Source organism: Schistosoma haematobium, chromosome 1, assembly GCF_000699445.3.
Source record: "Schistosoma haematobium chromosome 1, whole genome shotgun sequence".
Lineage (NCBI taxonomy): Eukaryota > Metazoa > Platyhelminthes > Trematoda > Strigeidida > Schistosomatidae > Schistosoma > Schistosoma haematobium.
Window position 1 is genome coordinate 7970018 of NC_067196.1, and position 17211 is coordinate 7987228.

The 17211-nt window shown below is 32.3% G+C and overlaps 1 protein-coding gene across 1 annotated transcript in view; it reads left to right on the forward strand.

Annotated features, from left to right (window-relative positions):
• PLEKHG1 (Pleckstrin y domain-containing G member 1) overlaps positions 1-16879 on the forward strand; it is a 57222-nt gene extending 40343 nt beyond the window's left edge. The window contains exons 8-14 of the mRNA XM_035731054.2: positions 1262-1628; positions 2752-3321; positions 4692-5365; positions 7152-7309; positions 9074-9282; positions 10772-11059; positions 13168-16879. Of these exons, the coding sequence (XP_035588777.1) occupies positions 1262-1628; positions 2752-3321; positions 4692-5365; positions 7152-7309; positions 9074-9282; positions 10772-11059; positions 13168-13574 (2673 nt within the window). The 3' untranslated portion in view covers positions 13575-16879. The remainder of the gene's footprint in view (positions 1-1261; positions 1629-2751; positions 3322-4691; positions 5366-7151; positions 7310-9073; positions 9283-10771; positions 11060-13167) is intronic.
• The last annotated feature ends 332 nt before the right edge of the window (positions 16880-17211 follow it).

The window sequence follows — 17211 nt, forward strand, 5'->3', positions numbered from 1 at the left end:
GTCGTTCATGTTGCTTCATCATATATTTCCACAACTGATAATTATAGCTGACCTATCTTGAGGATTAGAAGTTATTAGATATTTACGTGAGCAACTCACCCGAGGTTGAATAAAGGCAAAAGATTGTCGTAACATTTATATATGAAAATTTATTTATTCTAAGCGGTTCTACAACAAGTAATAATTAGTTCGTGATAAATTCACATTTTAGGCAATGAGCAACACTAATCAAATCTCAACACAAAAATGACCACTTCGACATGGCCACATATGGACTTCATCAATCAATAAAAAAAGTTAGTTAAACCAGTAACTAATGAGATACGAGAATTATTTTCAGTTACTCATAAGTAATATAGACGTAATATACAAATTTCATGCTGGGTTTATGTGAGACATCACTTGAGTTGATACCAATGGTCACCGTGTGTTCACTTTTTAACCTTCTGTGATCATCAAAAGTTTTGGGATTCCAATTTCACTATTCATCCGAATTTTTCTTGATAGCCATATCCGTTTTGTCTTTTTACATCTGTTATTTCTCAGGTGCATGTATGGATATGTACACTTGTTAGGATATCGTACCGTTACACACTTTCGTGATTCATTCTAGCTTTAGGACAACTTTTAGTGACCAAAATAGGACTTGACCATTGGATTACTTTTACCGTCCTAATAGCTTTATTCTTTTCATAGAAGATTGCTTTCTTACCCAATACCTGTCTCGTCACACTACACTTTATCTATTGCAAGCCATATTAACGCTTGCAACTAATCATATTGTGAGTTGGTACATCTGCCTTTTCCAATTCTCATCTTACTGTCTGTCTATGTATTTTACTACCTGAAACAAATTGACCCAAATCAATTCTATTACATCATCATGTTTATTCCTTGTTCATAGGTTCACACGGGTGTAATACTTTAACAAAAAAATTTCTTATAAATATACGATTGTACAGCTTGATAATAAATTCGTTGAAAAGAGATCTCTTCTCTAAAATTCGTGTTTTCAATTCGTATTTGTCCTTTATTATTACTTTCACCTAAACGCAATTATTCTAAGTAAAATATACGAGATCAAGCAGAGAATTCATGTTCATTATTGGTTCCTTTGTCAGATGAAGGTTATTAAAATACTCAGTTAGTCAATTAATCAACCCCAATAATCAGTTGATTATCTTTAACCTAATTAATTAATTAAATTAATTCATAATCACCATTGCTATTTACAATAATTTTTCTCCTTGATTTTTCTTAGTGTGCTAATTTAATGCTAGTTGAATGTATCGACAAAGATCCATTAGCATTTCATATATTACCATTTGATAATCCTAAAGCACAACGTACTCTACAAGCAACCAATTTAGAAATTAAACGTCTATGGTGTCATGAAATAAAACGTTTAATATTAGAAAATTATGATGCAGCTATTCCGGAAAGAGCAAAACAAATTGTACTTAACATGGATGATTTAACTTATGGTCCACCTATTAAAGATATATCTGATCTACCTATGAGTTTATGTAATTTACAACAAGTTGGAAAAAATGATTTTGAAGAAGACTGTTTAAACCAAAATTGTTCAAATGATCGAGTACATCGTAAGAGTGATACAGCTCTTCCAGGTGAGTGGTTTTCTGTTGTTTTTGAAAAAATGAATTCTAATAAATGTACTATGATTCATTTGTATTGGTTGTTTAAATCTTCCCATTGTTGTTCAAGATTGCAATTGATCAATCTCTTATTAGCATAAGTGCATCCTTTGCGGATTACCTCGTTATTGTCTATCAAGTCACAAGCATTGTAAGCAGAGATAGATGGATAACTAACAGTGGAAACCAGGACGCATGTTTCGTCCTTTTCTGGACTCCTCTGCTGGATATACCTGCATCCAAGAGTTGAGGAATACGTAACTGATTTGTGCTTAAAAACTGAGAATCTGACTCTGGTGACGCGTAGTAAAAACCAAAGACTAGTGATACTGTTATACTCGGACGAGAATAAATGAATGGTAACTGTTAGAAATTACTTATGGACTAATATTATACTAATATTTTTATTGTATGACTGTTAAGTGACTATGATACATGTATATTCATATTCCTTTTATTATAAACTTCTATTTAGCCTGTTGACTATTACCATACGATTTACTGTTCTTGAGATATTCCCAATTTATTAGTAACAGTCTCTCACAATCACAGCCACTTTTGGCTTGATCTTGTACAAATGTTATCTGCTATTTTATGGTGTGATGCGGTTTGGTTTGTTTGTGTATGAACCCAATATGTCTGAAATATATGATTCGTATCGCGGAGGCTGATATTAGCGCTCTGGTTTGCACCGGCTAGGTTAAGAGAGAAGCTATTATCTTGGTGGACCAATAAGAACTCTAAGCTTCTCGTATAGGTTTATGCGTCATTAGTCTGGTTGTATAAGTCGTTGTCTCTAATTGGCGGTCGTATCGCGTGATATACTTAATCGACCACAAGAACATGACAGATATGGATTTAACTGATGCTCGAGATAAACGATGTATGAATACGTTATCTTTTTAATTAATTTTTGTATAGCCAGATCAATGAATTGGCATAATTTAACTGAGTTATATTTAACGTACTTATTTACAATATCATATTGCTCTATTGATATTGTCATATCAACAGTTAATGTCGTTAACTTCTTTAATCATTTGACTTATGAAAAATATATATATATATCCAAACTATTTTCCATCATTATCATCAGGTCTTCGAAGCTTTTTAAATCGGCAAACAAACAAACATTCAATTTATTCAAATTCAATTCACACACCTAATCTATCTTTGAATAATAATATCAATGAATGTAGAATACCTTTATTAGAAAATGGTTGTATGTTGAATGGCAAGAAAAACGTCATCGGTGATAAAGTCTTACCCTGTGATGATGATATTAATAATTCAACTGATAGACATCTTGATTCATTATTACACGAAGCCTGGGAGGAAATATGGGCTAAACATCAGCATTCACCAGTTAAAACAACTTTTGCAAATGGTCAGTCAGATTCTTTGGAAAACGGTAATTTTCATCATTATCATCAGGATAATTATAAATTGGACACAGAGGATGTTTATTCATCTGGTTCAATAGTAACAACAAAAGCGAATAATGATGCAGACTTCCGGTGTATTGCTGTAGAAATTAATGAAGAGAAATTTGGTCTTTTATCACCTGTCACTGTACCGACGTGTACTGTTAATGAAAATAAAAAATATTCAGTATCTTCCCTATCTAAATTAAATACAGATTCTTTAAATTGTGTAAATAATTCAGGTAAATATGACTATATTTATTAAAAAAAATTTAATCATTAATCACTCACTATTTATTGGTATTTATTTGAATGTTTCCGCTATTAGTATCAAGGTCTGAAATTTGATTAACCTCTGTTAGCTTATTTGTATACTGAGCGGATTCACTTAGTATTGCGCTAAGTTACAAATACCTAGGGAAAGATGGATAGTGGTTATCAGTAGATTTCAGGATGCATCTTTCGTTTTGTATGGAACTCGTCGTCTAGATGTACCTACCACATCAATGTTGATATTCACATCGGGACACGAACGGATTATCTTTCGCTTTAAACACCCAACATACTCTCCACATTAACCTTGACATGATTCAGGCACAAATAATTGATTAGATTTGTCCACTTCGTACAAACTATTGGCTATCTAGATTCAGTAGCTCTGTGGATGATGTACTGGGCACTAGGTTCAAGTTCTTGTGTGAACATCAACACGGATGCAAGTATATCAAAGACACCAGTCACTATTAGTGTTTACTTAAATTGATCAGTTAAGTTTAGAAAGTTCACAAAGTCACATTAGTTATATCAATTATTGACATTGATTAATTAATGTGTAGTGACTACTGATATTATGTTTGTTTAGTCTTTAGTGCCAAGCGAACTCCGTTGATCAAGGTAATTGGGTTAATTATCAAAATAAACTTAGTGAGTAGGAGTAAAGTAATATTGTTTACCTTGTAACTTTCATTTTAAGACTTCGTTAACTAAGATTTTGGGATTCAGATTCTAAAGAAAGACAGAGTGGGTGCACGTGCTTCAGTGTGAACAATTTTGAACTTTGTTACCCGGAATATCTGATGATTGGTTAAGATAATCACGCGGATCCCAAACGGATAATCTACACCTATTAACATGGTTCAGTCAAATTGTCAATAATTTCATGTAATGATACCAAGTCTATGTTTGGTCACCCTTATCTTTCTTCCACCAGACATTTACCTCTTAAAAGCTTGAGTGTTAGCTTTTTCAAATACTACATTTTGTTTCTATAAAGTGATCTAGCTAAATTAGTTTACTCCAAACAAAATAAAGTGGGAATTTTTCTAAACTAACCTTTTCGTATAGAATTATTATGAACGTTACCTTTCCTTTAAAAAATTCAACTGTCTCCTGTGATTCGTTTGCTCTTAAACCTATTACAGATGACTCAAAATACCTCAGTTTAGTCACAGTTAATTCATAGTCCAGTAACTTTTAGACTTATCCTTCATTCTTCAGTTTTACTAACCTAAAATGTATTGAAATACCTATTAGAATATTTGACAATAATGTTGTATGACACATCGATAAAAATGGACATTGTTCTTACTTTTTCCCTTTCCCAATAAATCAGATAACTACAAATTTTCTATTCCTACTTCATCATCTCCCTCATCACAACATTTATTACATTATTCTTCATCACCTAATTTTTCAATCTGTCAGCGATCATCACCAACATTATTATCTAATAAATCTGTACATAGTCATAATCGTACAACTTCCGTTTATATTGACTGTCCAAATACATCATATTATGATGTAATCACATTTGGTCGAACTTATGAACAGTATATTGCTAAAGCTCGAGCAATGGTAGCTTTATCTCCAAAAGATTTAGATGAAATATTCAATCCATTACGAGAATTACCATTTACTAATCGTGAACATCAATTATCACACTCTTCACTTCATTATCACAATCAAGATGATATATTATCTTCTAATATTATCAATGTAACAACAACTCATTGTTCAACTGTCCCATTAATACTAAACACAAATATTAATTCAATGAAACAGTTATCTGATACTAATTCGACAACGATGATCAAGAATCGAAATTGTTTAACTTCTGATTTAAAATTATCTTTAACTAATCTTACATCTTCTATAGAAGAAAATAATGGTAATGATAAGAGTAATGATTATTGTTCTTCGTCTGGTGCTAGTTCTCCACGACATTTAGTTAGTTGTATCGCTGTAACACATAATCGAAACGGACTCAATAGTAATTTAGTAACAAAAGTGAGTGTTTTTTCTCCATTTCCCTATTTGATAAATATAATGGTAGTTTTTTGTTTTGTGTTGCCAGGTTTTTTTTCCTAATTTTCTGTTCATCTGAAAGTTGGTTTGTTCTGTGCCAAGTAGGTTGTTGCTGATGGTGTCTGGCCAACAGATCAAGAGCATCTTTTGTAGACAACTATCCATATATACCTTTACCTTTTCTGATGATGGTTGTGGTAGTTCCCCAAGGTTCAGCTCTGTACAATAGAACTGTCTTGACGTTTGTGTTGAAAATTCTGATTTATTTATCACCAAGTGATATCTAACTCTGTATCTATAAACAAATATTTTGGTTTTTATTACCTTTTTTAAACTGTATTCTAAATAAATTCTTTATTGAACAATGTTGAATGAAAATCAATTTGTAAGTAACTAGTTAGATAAAACTGGAAATAACATTAATAAAATAGAAAATTCTTTAATTCTCAAAACACAGTAAGATAGATGGCGTCTCCCAGCTGAAGATGCTGAGTGACTCTATATTCGATCATTGTTGTCTTCAAAAAGGATTTCTAACTTTGGCTGTGAACAATATGTTAGTAATGCCTGATCTCCGGGACTGTATATAGCGTTAATTTAATTAGTATTACCACCTTGGATACTTGCTACGAATGTCATCTCAGGGTTTTCCACGTCGTGCATTATTTGCCGACGTTGGGATTGGATTCGAAATTCACCCAGGTGGTGATGCGTTCATGCATTGTGTTAATATTTCGCAACTCTTAATTCAATACAATAAGTGAAACAACTTTTATCGTCTTCTTTCTGCCTTGCTAACTAGAATAAATAGGCCAGTTTGATAATGCAAGCTTTGTTGATGGTCACTTCAGTATATCAATCGAGAATATATCTAAGTTAATCGTTTTCATATTATTTATAGTGATTAGATTTTATGAACTGAATCTTTGTTGCTAAACGAGAATCATATTAAAAATTTATCGAAAGTTTATGAGTAGAGTTCGCACTGAGTAGCTTAAAATATGGAAGATTCATGTTAATCGATATTGATTTGCTTTCTCATAAGTTGTATTTCGGGATTGTACATCCTTAACAGGTAGTTAGTTTATGACATTAAGCCATAGTATAAAAGAAAACTGTCTAGAACTGACATTTTTCGTTTCATCTTGGTTTATCTGGTTGGGATCCTAGTGATCTCTTGAACTCGGTAACTCGACACATTATCAGATAGGTGTCAGAATCAAACTCAGTGGCGATTCTCCCATGATTTTCTTTTACATTTTTCGTAAAGGTGTGGGGAATTTCTCTAACGGGGAGAATTCTTCTTGGTTGTATTTTTCAAAAAACTGAACTGCTTCTCCTATTTAGATTGTTCTCATTCACATACTTTTATTCGTTTTTTCTCTCTTTTGTTTATACTCCCTCACTTTATCTGTCTCGTCACAATTTCATCATTTTATTTGTATGGAGCATATTTGTTTTGATTCTCATTTCTATTGTAGTGAATGGAGACTTGGTTAGGGTAAACCATTTGTGGAAACAATACATCTAATACACCGTTTGCACAAGACCCGTGGATTGTTATTTACAAGCTCCATCGTCCTTTCGTTACTTTTGCTACTCGGACTGCTTCTGTTTTTGTTTCTCTTCTCATGTCCATCTTCTGTCAGTAAGAATCGTACTTCCGATTCTTTATACATGCTACTGTCCGTAGTACACACCACAGTGTCAGTATATATATGTATTAAATAAGTAAGATATAATTTCATTTCTTTCCTTGATTGTTTAGAATATAACTGTGGTACCGAGTAACACCACTGCTACGCCAGCCGTAACAATGGACAGTCGTGTATCAGCTGCAAGATCGAATTCACTATCATCAGGATTCCGAACAAGTGAATCGAAAAATAATGTTGATCTAGTCGATAATTTAGATCGTGGACGAAGGTATGTCAGTCAATCGACATTTCTATGTAGTTTGACTAGTTTTAAATTTCAGTTAAATTTTTTTTTACTATGCAAAATATGATGTTGAAATACAAAAATTGTAGATGCTTAGTAGTTTCGTATATCGATTGGTGATTCTGTTTCATTTCCGTTCATCGACAATTCCTTATCGAAATCTACACTATACTTTTGTCTTTTTTGTTTCGACCAGTTACTTTTAAACATTTAGTTCACTAATTGATTACACTTTCTTAACGATCTTTCATCCAATTGTCTTATCTGTTCAAATATTAAACAATTGCATCAAGGCTAGGTAGGCGAAGTTATAGTTCAAAATTGTGACCTAACTTTGTGTAGTATGACTAATAAACTTATTCATTTATTTACCCTTAATACAGTAGATTTGGCTCATTGCTTGTTTTGCGTGTTTTTATCCTGATAAGTTTGTTAACTGAACACTCGATCTAATTTTCTAATCTCTTCTAACAAACCCAGTCTAAATCACCTATACTGCAACCTGGACACAAGAAGAAGGGCGCGAATTGCAGAACAGACGCTTTACTCCATACACAACAAATCGTGTGTATTTATGCCAAATAACGTAAACTTGGTCATATCGACAGTTCCAGAAGCATACTAAATATAGCAGTAATAGGATAATTATCCAATCAAAAATATGTCAAATAATCTCTCATCCTTCCACATGTTTCGAAGAGGATTCTATCCAATCCTAATTGAATAGTGTTCCCCAGAGTTTTTGAGGCCTTTTATTACTTTTCTGAGGATTTTTTAGAACTTCACAACAATTCAGTTGCTGAGTAGTATTATATTAAAGTCTAAATATACCAACAAATGTCAAATCGTAATTAAATCTCTACGTTTAGAGCAACAGTATTATCATGTGGAAAATCAGGAAATACAGAATAAATTGGGTGGTGAAGACTGTCCAACTACCATCAGTGTTATATTTATTTGTTCGTTTACAGTTCACCTTTAGTCCATCTTCATAGTCTAATGTTTGTGTACATACATGTATTCACCTTTTATAATAAAGTTGATTTTGTTTTGTCGAATTGCTGAACATATCAAACAATAATGATAATTGTGTCTTAATTTCGAGAGGATCATATGATTAGAAATGTATTCAGTTTGTTTTTCCCGCATCTTGTTCACAAGTAGTCAACAAAACTCGATTATATGTCATTTGGGATTCAAATTAACTCACCATGTTTAAAGTTTCTATTAGTATAGAGTTTGTAGAGATTACTGAATTTTTTACAGATTACATTATGGGTTGATCTTAGTTAACTAAATATGCGTTAATTTGTTAGAATATAATGTTATATCTCGTGACCGCCGATTAGAGAACAGTGACTTACCGATCGGACCAAGTACGCGTAAAGCACATGCGAGCAGCCTAGAGTCTGATTGACCCTGCTTTCCGTCTAGCCCTGCCTGCCTGTTAAGTCTAGAACACAATTAACGGCAAAAATATATGCATAGTATTGGTCCATAAATAGATCCCAAAAAATTACCACTCATTGTTCTTATCGGGACACAACATATAACAAAATTGGTAATGAACACATCATCATCATTTCGAAAGAGGATAAAATGTATGGGACATTTTACAGACTGTTTAACTTTTTTGTTCCACTGGATATATACTACTTTTATGAATGTAGCAGAAATAATATAGCGAGAGACTTTTCTAACTTAATGTCTACTTTATTTCATTTATATCATTTTTGTTATTAATTTTAGACGTTCGAATCTTGATTCAATTGATAGAACTATAAATCGTCAAAATTCTCATATTCATATCAATACTAGATCTCCTTTAGGTTCACCAAAACGATCTCAATCACATGTATTTGTATCAAATGGTCGGTTAAATAAATCCGGTGTTTCTAAACCACCTAGATTTGTAAGCTACAAGAGTCCACTGGAATCTGTTGGGAAATCACTTAAAGGTAAGTATTTTTACTTATAATCAATAATATCATTGAGTGGTTCCATCACACATAATCGTTTCCACGTCAACTTTTACTGAAAATGTTTTGTCAAAGTTGTTAGTGAATTTTCAAATACAATGTTAAAGAAGTTTATATTTTAAATTATTTTAGATGTCTGTTGACACCTATCTACACCAAATTATCCACATGTTGTTTTGTAAATCCCTATCTTCATCCCTAGTTACGGACAAATTTGTCCCATAACTCTTGTCAAAGTATTGTCAGCATCTACAGGTGTTTATGTTATCGAATGAATTCAGTTTACAAGAAAGATTTCTTTATCAAAATTCTGTTGTTTTTCAAGTTGGTTGGAATGTCATTTTATGTGTATTCCCTTCACTTTTCTGTTGGAATTAAAGGAGGATATGGTGTTCAGTTTGCTGTGTATGCATACTCAAAAGAAATTTCCTTTTGTCAGAGATAGTATTTAAGGGATAGGAGTGAAAATAAAGACTAAACAGCGAGACTGTAATTTATAGATGAACTAATCAGATTTAGTATAAGAGGTTTCGGATTTTTGCGCGAAATTCATTTATCCATTTATTTGGCTAAATAGTGTTTTGGCATTTTAGCTGGTGTCAGTTCGTGATGAGAACTCTAGATCTAATTTCTAATCCTAACCATCAATTGTAATTCACAATTTTAATACCATACACTGCTTTATAACCCTCCATTAGTCCTAGTTAGTAGGTGGACTTTCTCTAGGTCACTTCGGCGTCCTTCAGAGGTTGTCCATAAATTATAATTTCACCGGTGTACAAAATTTAAAAAAAATACCATTCATATGCACATATATTGCATAGAATTTAGTTCGTGTATTATTTTGTTTTTGAAATAAATGATTCAAACAGTCCTAATTCATTCAAATTATTTCTCATTGTGAAATATGTTACGGTTCTTTTTTGAAAGAAAAAATAATGTAAATTTAAGTGAAGTTGAATAATGACTAACAGTTGTATTCAGGACATAGGCTTCTGTTTCTATCTGACTCCTCCGTTCGGTGTGTCCGCCACATATCAGTGTTGTTGTTCACACCGGAGTTCCGATTCATTATGTTTTTGTTTCAAACACTCAATGTGTTATCCCCTGAGTCTAGATAGCTACTGGCTTATGTAACGGGGATGCATTTTGTTATTGATTTGTGTTTAAACTCTGGAATGGAAGTACATCCATCTGACTCGTTTAGATAGTACACATTAGATTTAATTGTTAACCGCTATTCATGTTTACTTATATATTTATAACTTAATAACAGTATCATGGTATCACATACAGGATGTACCTAAACCAAAATAGATTGACCAAGTATCAGTCACGAATACAAACAATTGGAGGATTCGGACACAAATAAATGAAATCACATTAATCTGAAATATTGTCTTTTTCTTTTATTATTATTGTTATATATACTGTTTTCAATATTCTCCTGTGAAAAATTAATCTTTAGCTAACCATAATCAATCAATGGACCATGATAAGCAGTCGACACGAAACATGACAAACAATATTTCATCTTCCTCTTTGTTATGTAATAATTCATCAAAAGAAGTTAATAGTGATGATGTATTGAATAAACGAGGACGTCGAAAGTCGCGTGCACCTGCTCCACCAATCAAATTATTGGAGAATACTGCTGAAACTACAACGATGTTTATGACTTCCACTACTACTACTGCTACTGCTACTAATACTACTACCACTACGCTTAAAGCTCCATTAGCAGTTTCCGAATGTGGTATGTTCTGTCGTTATCAACTTAATCATATTAATTTATGAAGTTTTTTGGTTGGTTAATAAAAATATGATACCGATTTGAGAAGAGAAACTGGTATAAGCATTCTATACTAGTGACATTGAACAATTTATCAGCTATTCAGAGCAAATCATAATTAGTTATAGAATGAATTATAATAAAAAGTAATTAGTTTCAACAGGTAAATAGTTTTGACACATGGTTAATGAATGTTTACATATTTATGTGTGTAGTAAGAGAAAGAAGTTTAGGTTTAAAAGTATTATGAGTAATAGTTGGGTTTAGGAGTTAAGATTAGGGCTTTCATCATGAACGGACATAAGCTATAATGTAAGAATGGTTTGTAGACATATGGATAACTGACGTTTGTGAAAAATATAAGGATCATTTACTTGATTAATTCTTCCGTAAATAATCGTTCTACGCATAAAAAACTCTTGGCTATGCCCTGAATTATATAGAGTACACTCAACGATCAATTACCCTTTCGGATAAAAAGTCTGTACCAGGAATTGGTGTTTCTTGCAATTTGGCTTACACAGAACATCAGATTCATTATGTAGGGCAGCATAACAGTTACGTTTATTGACTTTAAGCATCTTGGAAACTAGATGTAGCTAATTTTTACTCATTTTTTTCCTAAGAAATAAGATCCAAGGTATTCGCACCTGGCTTTCGAATTTTTCACACAGATCAAAACGTACTATTCTAAAATCCGATAGGTTCATCAACATTGTATATTTTTACTAGAAAACTTACAGGAAGAAAGCCAACTGAGCAAAATAGGAGTAATAAAGAGAGTTGGAGATGGATGAATTAGTGTAACGATAATAATAGCTGATTTTCCCATCAATTCTACCATCAGAAATAAATTTAGTATCAGGATGACAGGTTGTCAGTTAAGACAATGTTACTTTTTGAATAATACACGGAAAAAAGTTTATAAAAACCATGTTGTTTTGATGAGTTAGTGTAAAAATTTTGGGGTTTCTTTACCACTAAATCAATAAATTCAATAACAACAAGGTGTATGACATCAGTATTATTAGCGGTTAGCGCAATTGAAGTGAACTCTGTGTCACACAAATAACGAACGTCTTTCTTGGATAAAAAATAGTTTGATAAATAGCATACAAAACAATAGGAATGACAAAGAAATGTAGTTATCATAAGAAAAGAGATTACAAGGTTAGTGATATAAATGAATGCTTAAGAAAAATTACAAATTGTTATAGTGAGACACCTTAAGTTGTTTACTCTCGAATGAATGACAATTCCACAAACTACTGAATATAAGTTAGTAGTATGATGTAATATAGGAAAACGGACAAAAAGATCGAATTAACATACGTAATCAGTTTAGACGACATGCGAAATATCCTTTGTATTATTCAATGTGATGTAAGAGGAATAGAATATTGAATTCTAAATGACCCATAATACTCTCTCTCTAATTTGCATTCTTTTACAAAGTTCGGAAACAGATAAAATAGATTATGTGATAAATATAGAAGTTGTGAAGACTTGACGTAAGATTCCCAATCACTTGTACTAAGTGAATGAGCAAAGCAATGAATGAAGGGATGATTTTAGTGTACATAAAAATAAGAATTAGTTTGACGAAGGCCATATAACAAAATAAATACTTTTCAAATAATAATGACGATAACAAAAAATAATAATGTACCAAGATAGTTGATTACTATCTATTTCTTGATACATAGATCAGGTTTGAGTTTCTTTATTGACACTGCCTAAGGAAACCGGAATGACACAAAGTTCTCTTGTCTGCTAATAGTTCTGAAGTATTGTGAAATATTAATAGTATTCCTGGTACCAATAAAATGCTGAGGTGTTGAACTGTTTAGAGCCGTTGCATCCCTCTCAGCCTCAAGTTCCTTGGAACGTACTTGAAAATGCACAACTGCATTTTTCAATTTACGTGTACATGACAAGGCACATACATTTTAGGAACAGAAAGAAGATTACATGTATTCATTCGCAACTAAAAATAGTTTGACATTTTTAACTTGACCAGTTTTTTTTCATATTGATGAATACAAACGTTTTATAATTGTTCTCTTTTAAAGGCAAAGAGTTTGAGGATAATGACGATGATAAATGTTTAGAATCTGTCTATCAAGGTCGTGCACGTGCTGTAAAAACATCTTTGTCAGCAAAATCTATAAAATCAAATATTCCTTGTTTGACAACTTCGCAACATATTGTCTCTACTTCATTTCGCAATACAATTAATACTGTAAATGGAAGTAATACAGAGAAACCAGTCAAGCCACCACGAAAACTTAATAATAATACATCCTCTTCCACTGAAGCTCTGCATAAATCTGAAAAGAGTATATGTAGTCGATATTATTCTCCAACTTTAAAAAGTCTTCATAATCCTTCAATTTCACAACACAAGTTTCCTCATGATATCCCTTCTCAACATCGGGGTATTGTGAAAAATATGATAAGTAAATTTCAGCAGCCTTAAAATCTAGATTTTTGTTCCTCTCAATTGATCTGCTTTCTATCTTGTCATTTATATTTTTTAACTGGAAGAATCCATCGCTTCTTGCTAACTAACTGCCTAACTGATTCTATGCTTACCGGTTTCTACAGATTCTTTTTTATATAATTTACAAAATACTTCTATTCATTTAAGGTAACTACTTATAATGAATAAGTAGTTAAAACTATTTAGTGAAATTAATTTACTGTTTGTTTTTACATATGCATTTTCAACATAAAAACATGATTCTGATTTGCTTTTGTCAATAATTTCCTGCTTATTTTGATGAATAAAGAAGAGAGAGTTTTATCTCTTATTCAAATGGATACGTATTTATTATCTACTGTTCAATAATATGTACTTTTTCTTTCGTGTTTATAAGTGTTTTGTTGTGAATTTATTGTTTCTTTGCAAATAGTTATTTGTAATTTGTGTTCCCCATTATATTTATTCAGTTTCATTTTCCTTTTTGTCCATTTACTACTCAGTTTATGAATCGAATTTTTTGGTTTTTTAGGAGTGGGCTAGGAGTGTTGGTTATCGTAATTGTTCTGTTTATCATTTATCTATGTTTCTTTTTTCACTTCTACGTTTGTTTTTTCTTTTTTTGAAGTCACAGTTTAGGATTTTCACTATTTTTTTTCTGAATGACTTCTGGAAGAGTTCATGATATGTTTCCATATAGGATTTAAAAGAAATTTTGTTTATCCATGTGATATTTTATTTATTTATGTAGTCATAATATGTTTTGAGAATAAAATATTCCTGGACACTGATTGATAAGATCATTATCAACACCATCATCATCATCATGATCATTATGTCACTTACAGATAAATAAAATAGGATTATACCCCTTCATTTACTTTCGTTAATTTACGAAAGATTTCTTATGCTCTAACGCTTTTTTTTCAATATTTAATAAAGAGTATTTGTTAGCTTATTATGAAAAGTATTCATATTGTATCTGGGATAATATTTTAACTTACATATGATCTATTAGTTATAGTAATGACTACATGAGTCTGAATGCGGTGAATGATTTCGATTATCATTCATTGTTGCATAAAATTTTATTTTTGCTTTTCATTATAAATCTAGCATAAGGATTTGGATATTCTATATATTATTGCTAAGTCAATGAAAAACAATGTAACTGTGAACCAAGTAATTAAGTGTTAACATATGTGACTGATACTGGATATAGATTAGAATCACGTGAAAAGCCTCAATCATCTCCTTAATATGAAGATACCTTGAATCGCATAACACCTAGGTTAGAAGTTTCCGGTTAATTCCTTCCATTCACCTGACAAAAGAAGAATTTGTTCATACTTTTATACTTCTCAAGATCTAAGTAAAATATCATCTAAATAAAAATGAATGCAAATGATCTTCAACTCTAGGAAGAAAAGAAGCTCTCAGTTTTCATTTAAAACGAAAACTAATTGATGAAGACTGGTTAATTGTTCTTGTATGGAGATAAAGATCTTTGTAGAAGAATTCACTGCCCTGGTACGTCCAAGAGTGGGGAGAGCCAAGCTCTCCTTCTACAAATGCTCTCATATGGCCACACGTATACAGCCACTCCCAAGGTAGTCATACTCACTACCTTCTTGCAGCATTACTGTTGTTAACGAAATTGAGAGGACGTAAAGTGAATGTCCGGAGCTTTAACCAGGTTGGCGGATACTGAGGATCCACCTAGGTGAGTTGGAAAACCCTCATTCCAAACCAGTGGTGAACATTGGCTTCAAGATCCCAAAGGAAAAAATGGCGTATGAACCAATTGTTGGTCACCGGCTATCATGAGAATGCATCTCCTTACGTTGCTCCATTGCGTTGTGGATTAAACCTTTAGGTCAAAGTTTCGGGATATGGTCTCCTAAGAAAACCACCTACTTCGGTTTGGGCACCCGGGCAGTATTCTAGCCCTCATACAAATCGAATGATTAATGTGGCACATATCTATTTGGTGAATTCTTGTACCAATGTTTATGTGTTTAAATACATAAAATAACAATCGACATGGTATAATTGAATATCACAGCACTTTCAAATAAACTGTTGATACTTTAACACGAAATCTATCAATAATCCACAACTGTTCATTAAATTATAATGCGTTTGTAGGTGTAATTACTAAGATTTGACTTAATAATTCCAAATAAATTGAACATTGGATAGGTTGTTATTTAATCAAATTAATATATTTGTAATGTCTTAAAAAGTAGGAAAATTAAGCTTTTAATTTTTTTTGACGTTTCGTCACTTAATATTAGCAACTTCAAATAATAAAAAATCTCTAAGGAATTGGCTAACACTGAGTCATGAGACAAATATATAATCTATTCAGTAGTTGAGATCATAAGTCAATTTAAGCTAGACCACCATGGGAAATCTGCGAAAGCCCTGGACGGTCGTTTCGTCCTATTGTGGGACTCCTCAGCATGGTGGTATGGTATCAACCCTTTCTGATACTAATCAACAAATGCTCACTAGTGACTGGCTTCAAGATGTATATCCTGGAGTTTTAGTGAGAAGTAGTGATCAGTGGGGTTAAACCGGGTCAGTTGTGAGATAGTAACTCACTGATGATAATGGTAGACGTGTCTCTGGATTTCGTGGATTATTTGAAATTACACACTAACGCTGTTGGATACCGGCTCGGTGGTCCGGTGGTTAAGTGCTCGCGTGCGAGACTAGTAGGTCATGGGTTCGAATCTCGAGGGGTGAGGTCGTGGGTCCGCACTACTGAGGAGTGCCACGATAGGATGAGGCAGCCATCCAGTGCTTCTGGGTTTTCCATATTTGTCTAGCTTCAATTGACTCATGATCTCAACTACTGAATTTACTAAAATCTCCACAAAACCCTTTCTGATGTAATCTTTTTTAATTATACAGGATACAACTGAATTAACATTAATAAACGATCGTTTTATTATATTTGTAATTCTATATAACTAATCCCTACTCAATTTTATCGATCAATACAATAATCATCTTTTTTTGAAAATGAAGTGGATCTGTTTTGTTTCTTTTCTTCATGATTTCTCTTTTTTTCTGTCAATATAAATGAAATTATTATGTAATATGGTAAAATTTCGTTTTTTGTTTTTTTTTGTTACTTTTGTAACATTTTCTCATACAAAACACTTCATTTGAACAAGTAATGAACAGGAAATGAATAAAAATTAGTTTAACCAATAATGTTTTAAAACAATAACGAAAAAAAGAACGATTTTCGATGATACTTGTCAAAAGAATGGAGATCTATTGAAGATTGTGGTAATTCTAATAGTTGAATTCATGAGTTGTGTTTGTTTGTTTTTTGGATGAAGTTTTGTTCTCTGAGTTGTATGGTTTGGTCGTGGAGCTTTCATCGTTCTTCTGAATGATATTATCAGCATAAACTTCAGATAGATAATGTCATTCAAAATGACAATGAAAGGTCCACGACCAAATCGTCCAGCTCAAAGAACAAAACTCCATCAAAATTATCAATCTGAGCTACAAATCCTCCTCCTCCTCTTCTTCTTCATCATCACCATCATCATTATCTCAAAATCATATGAGTTGTGTGTCTTGATGACTCTAGTATTAAAGTTATGGTGAACTA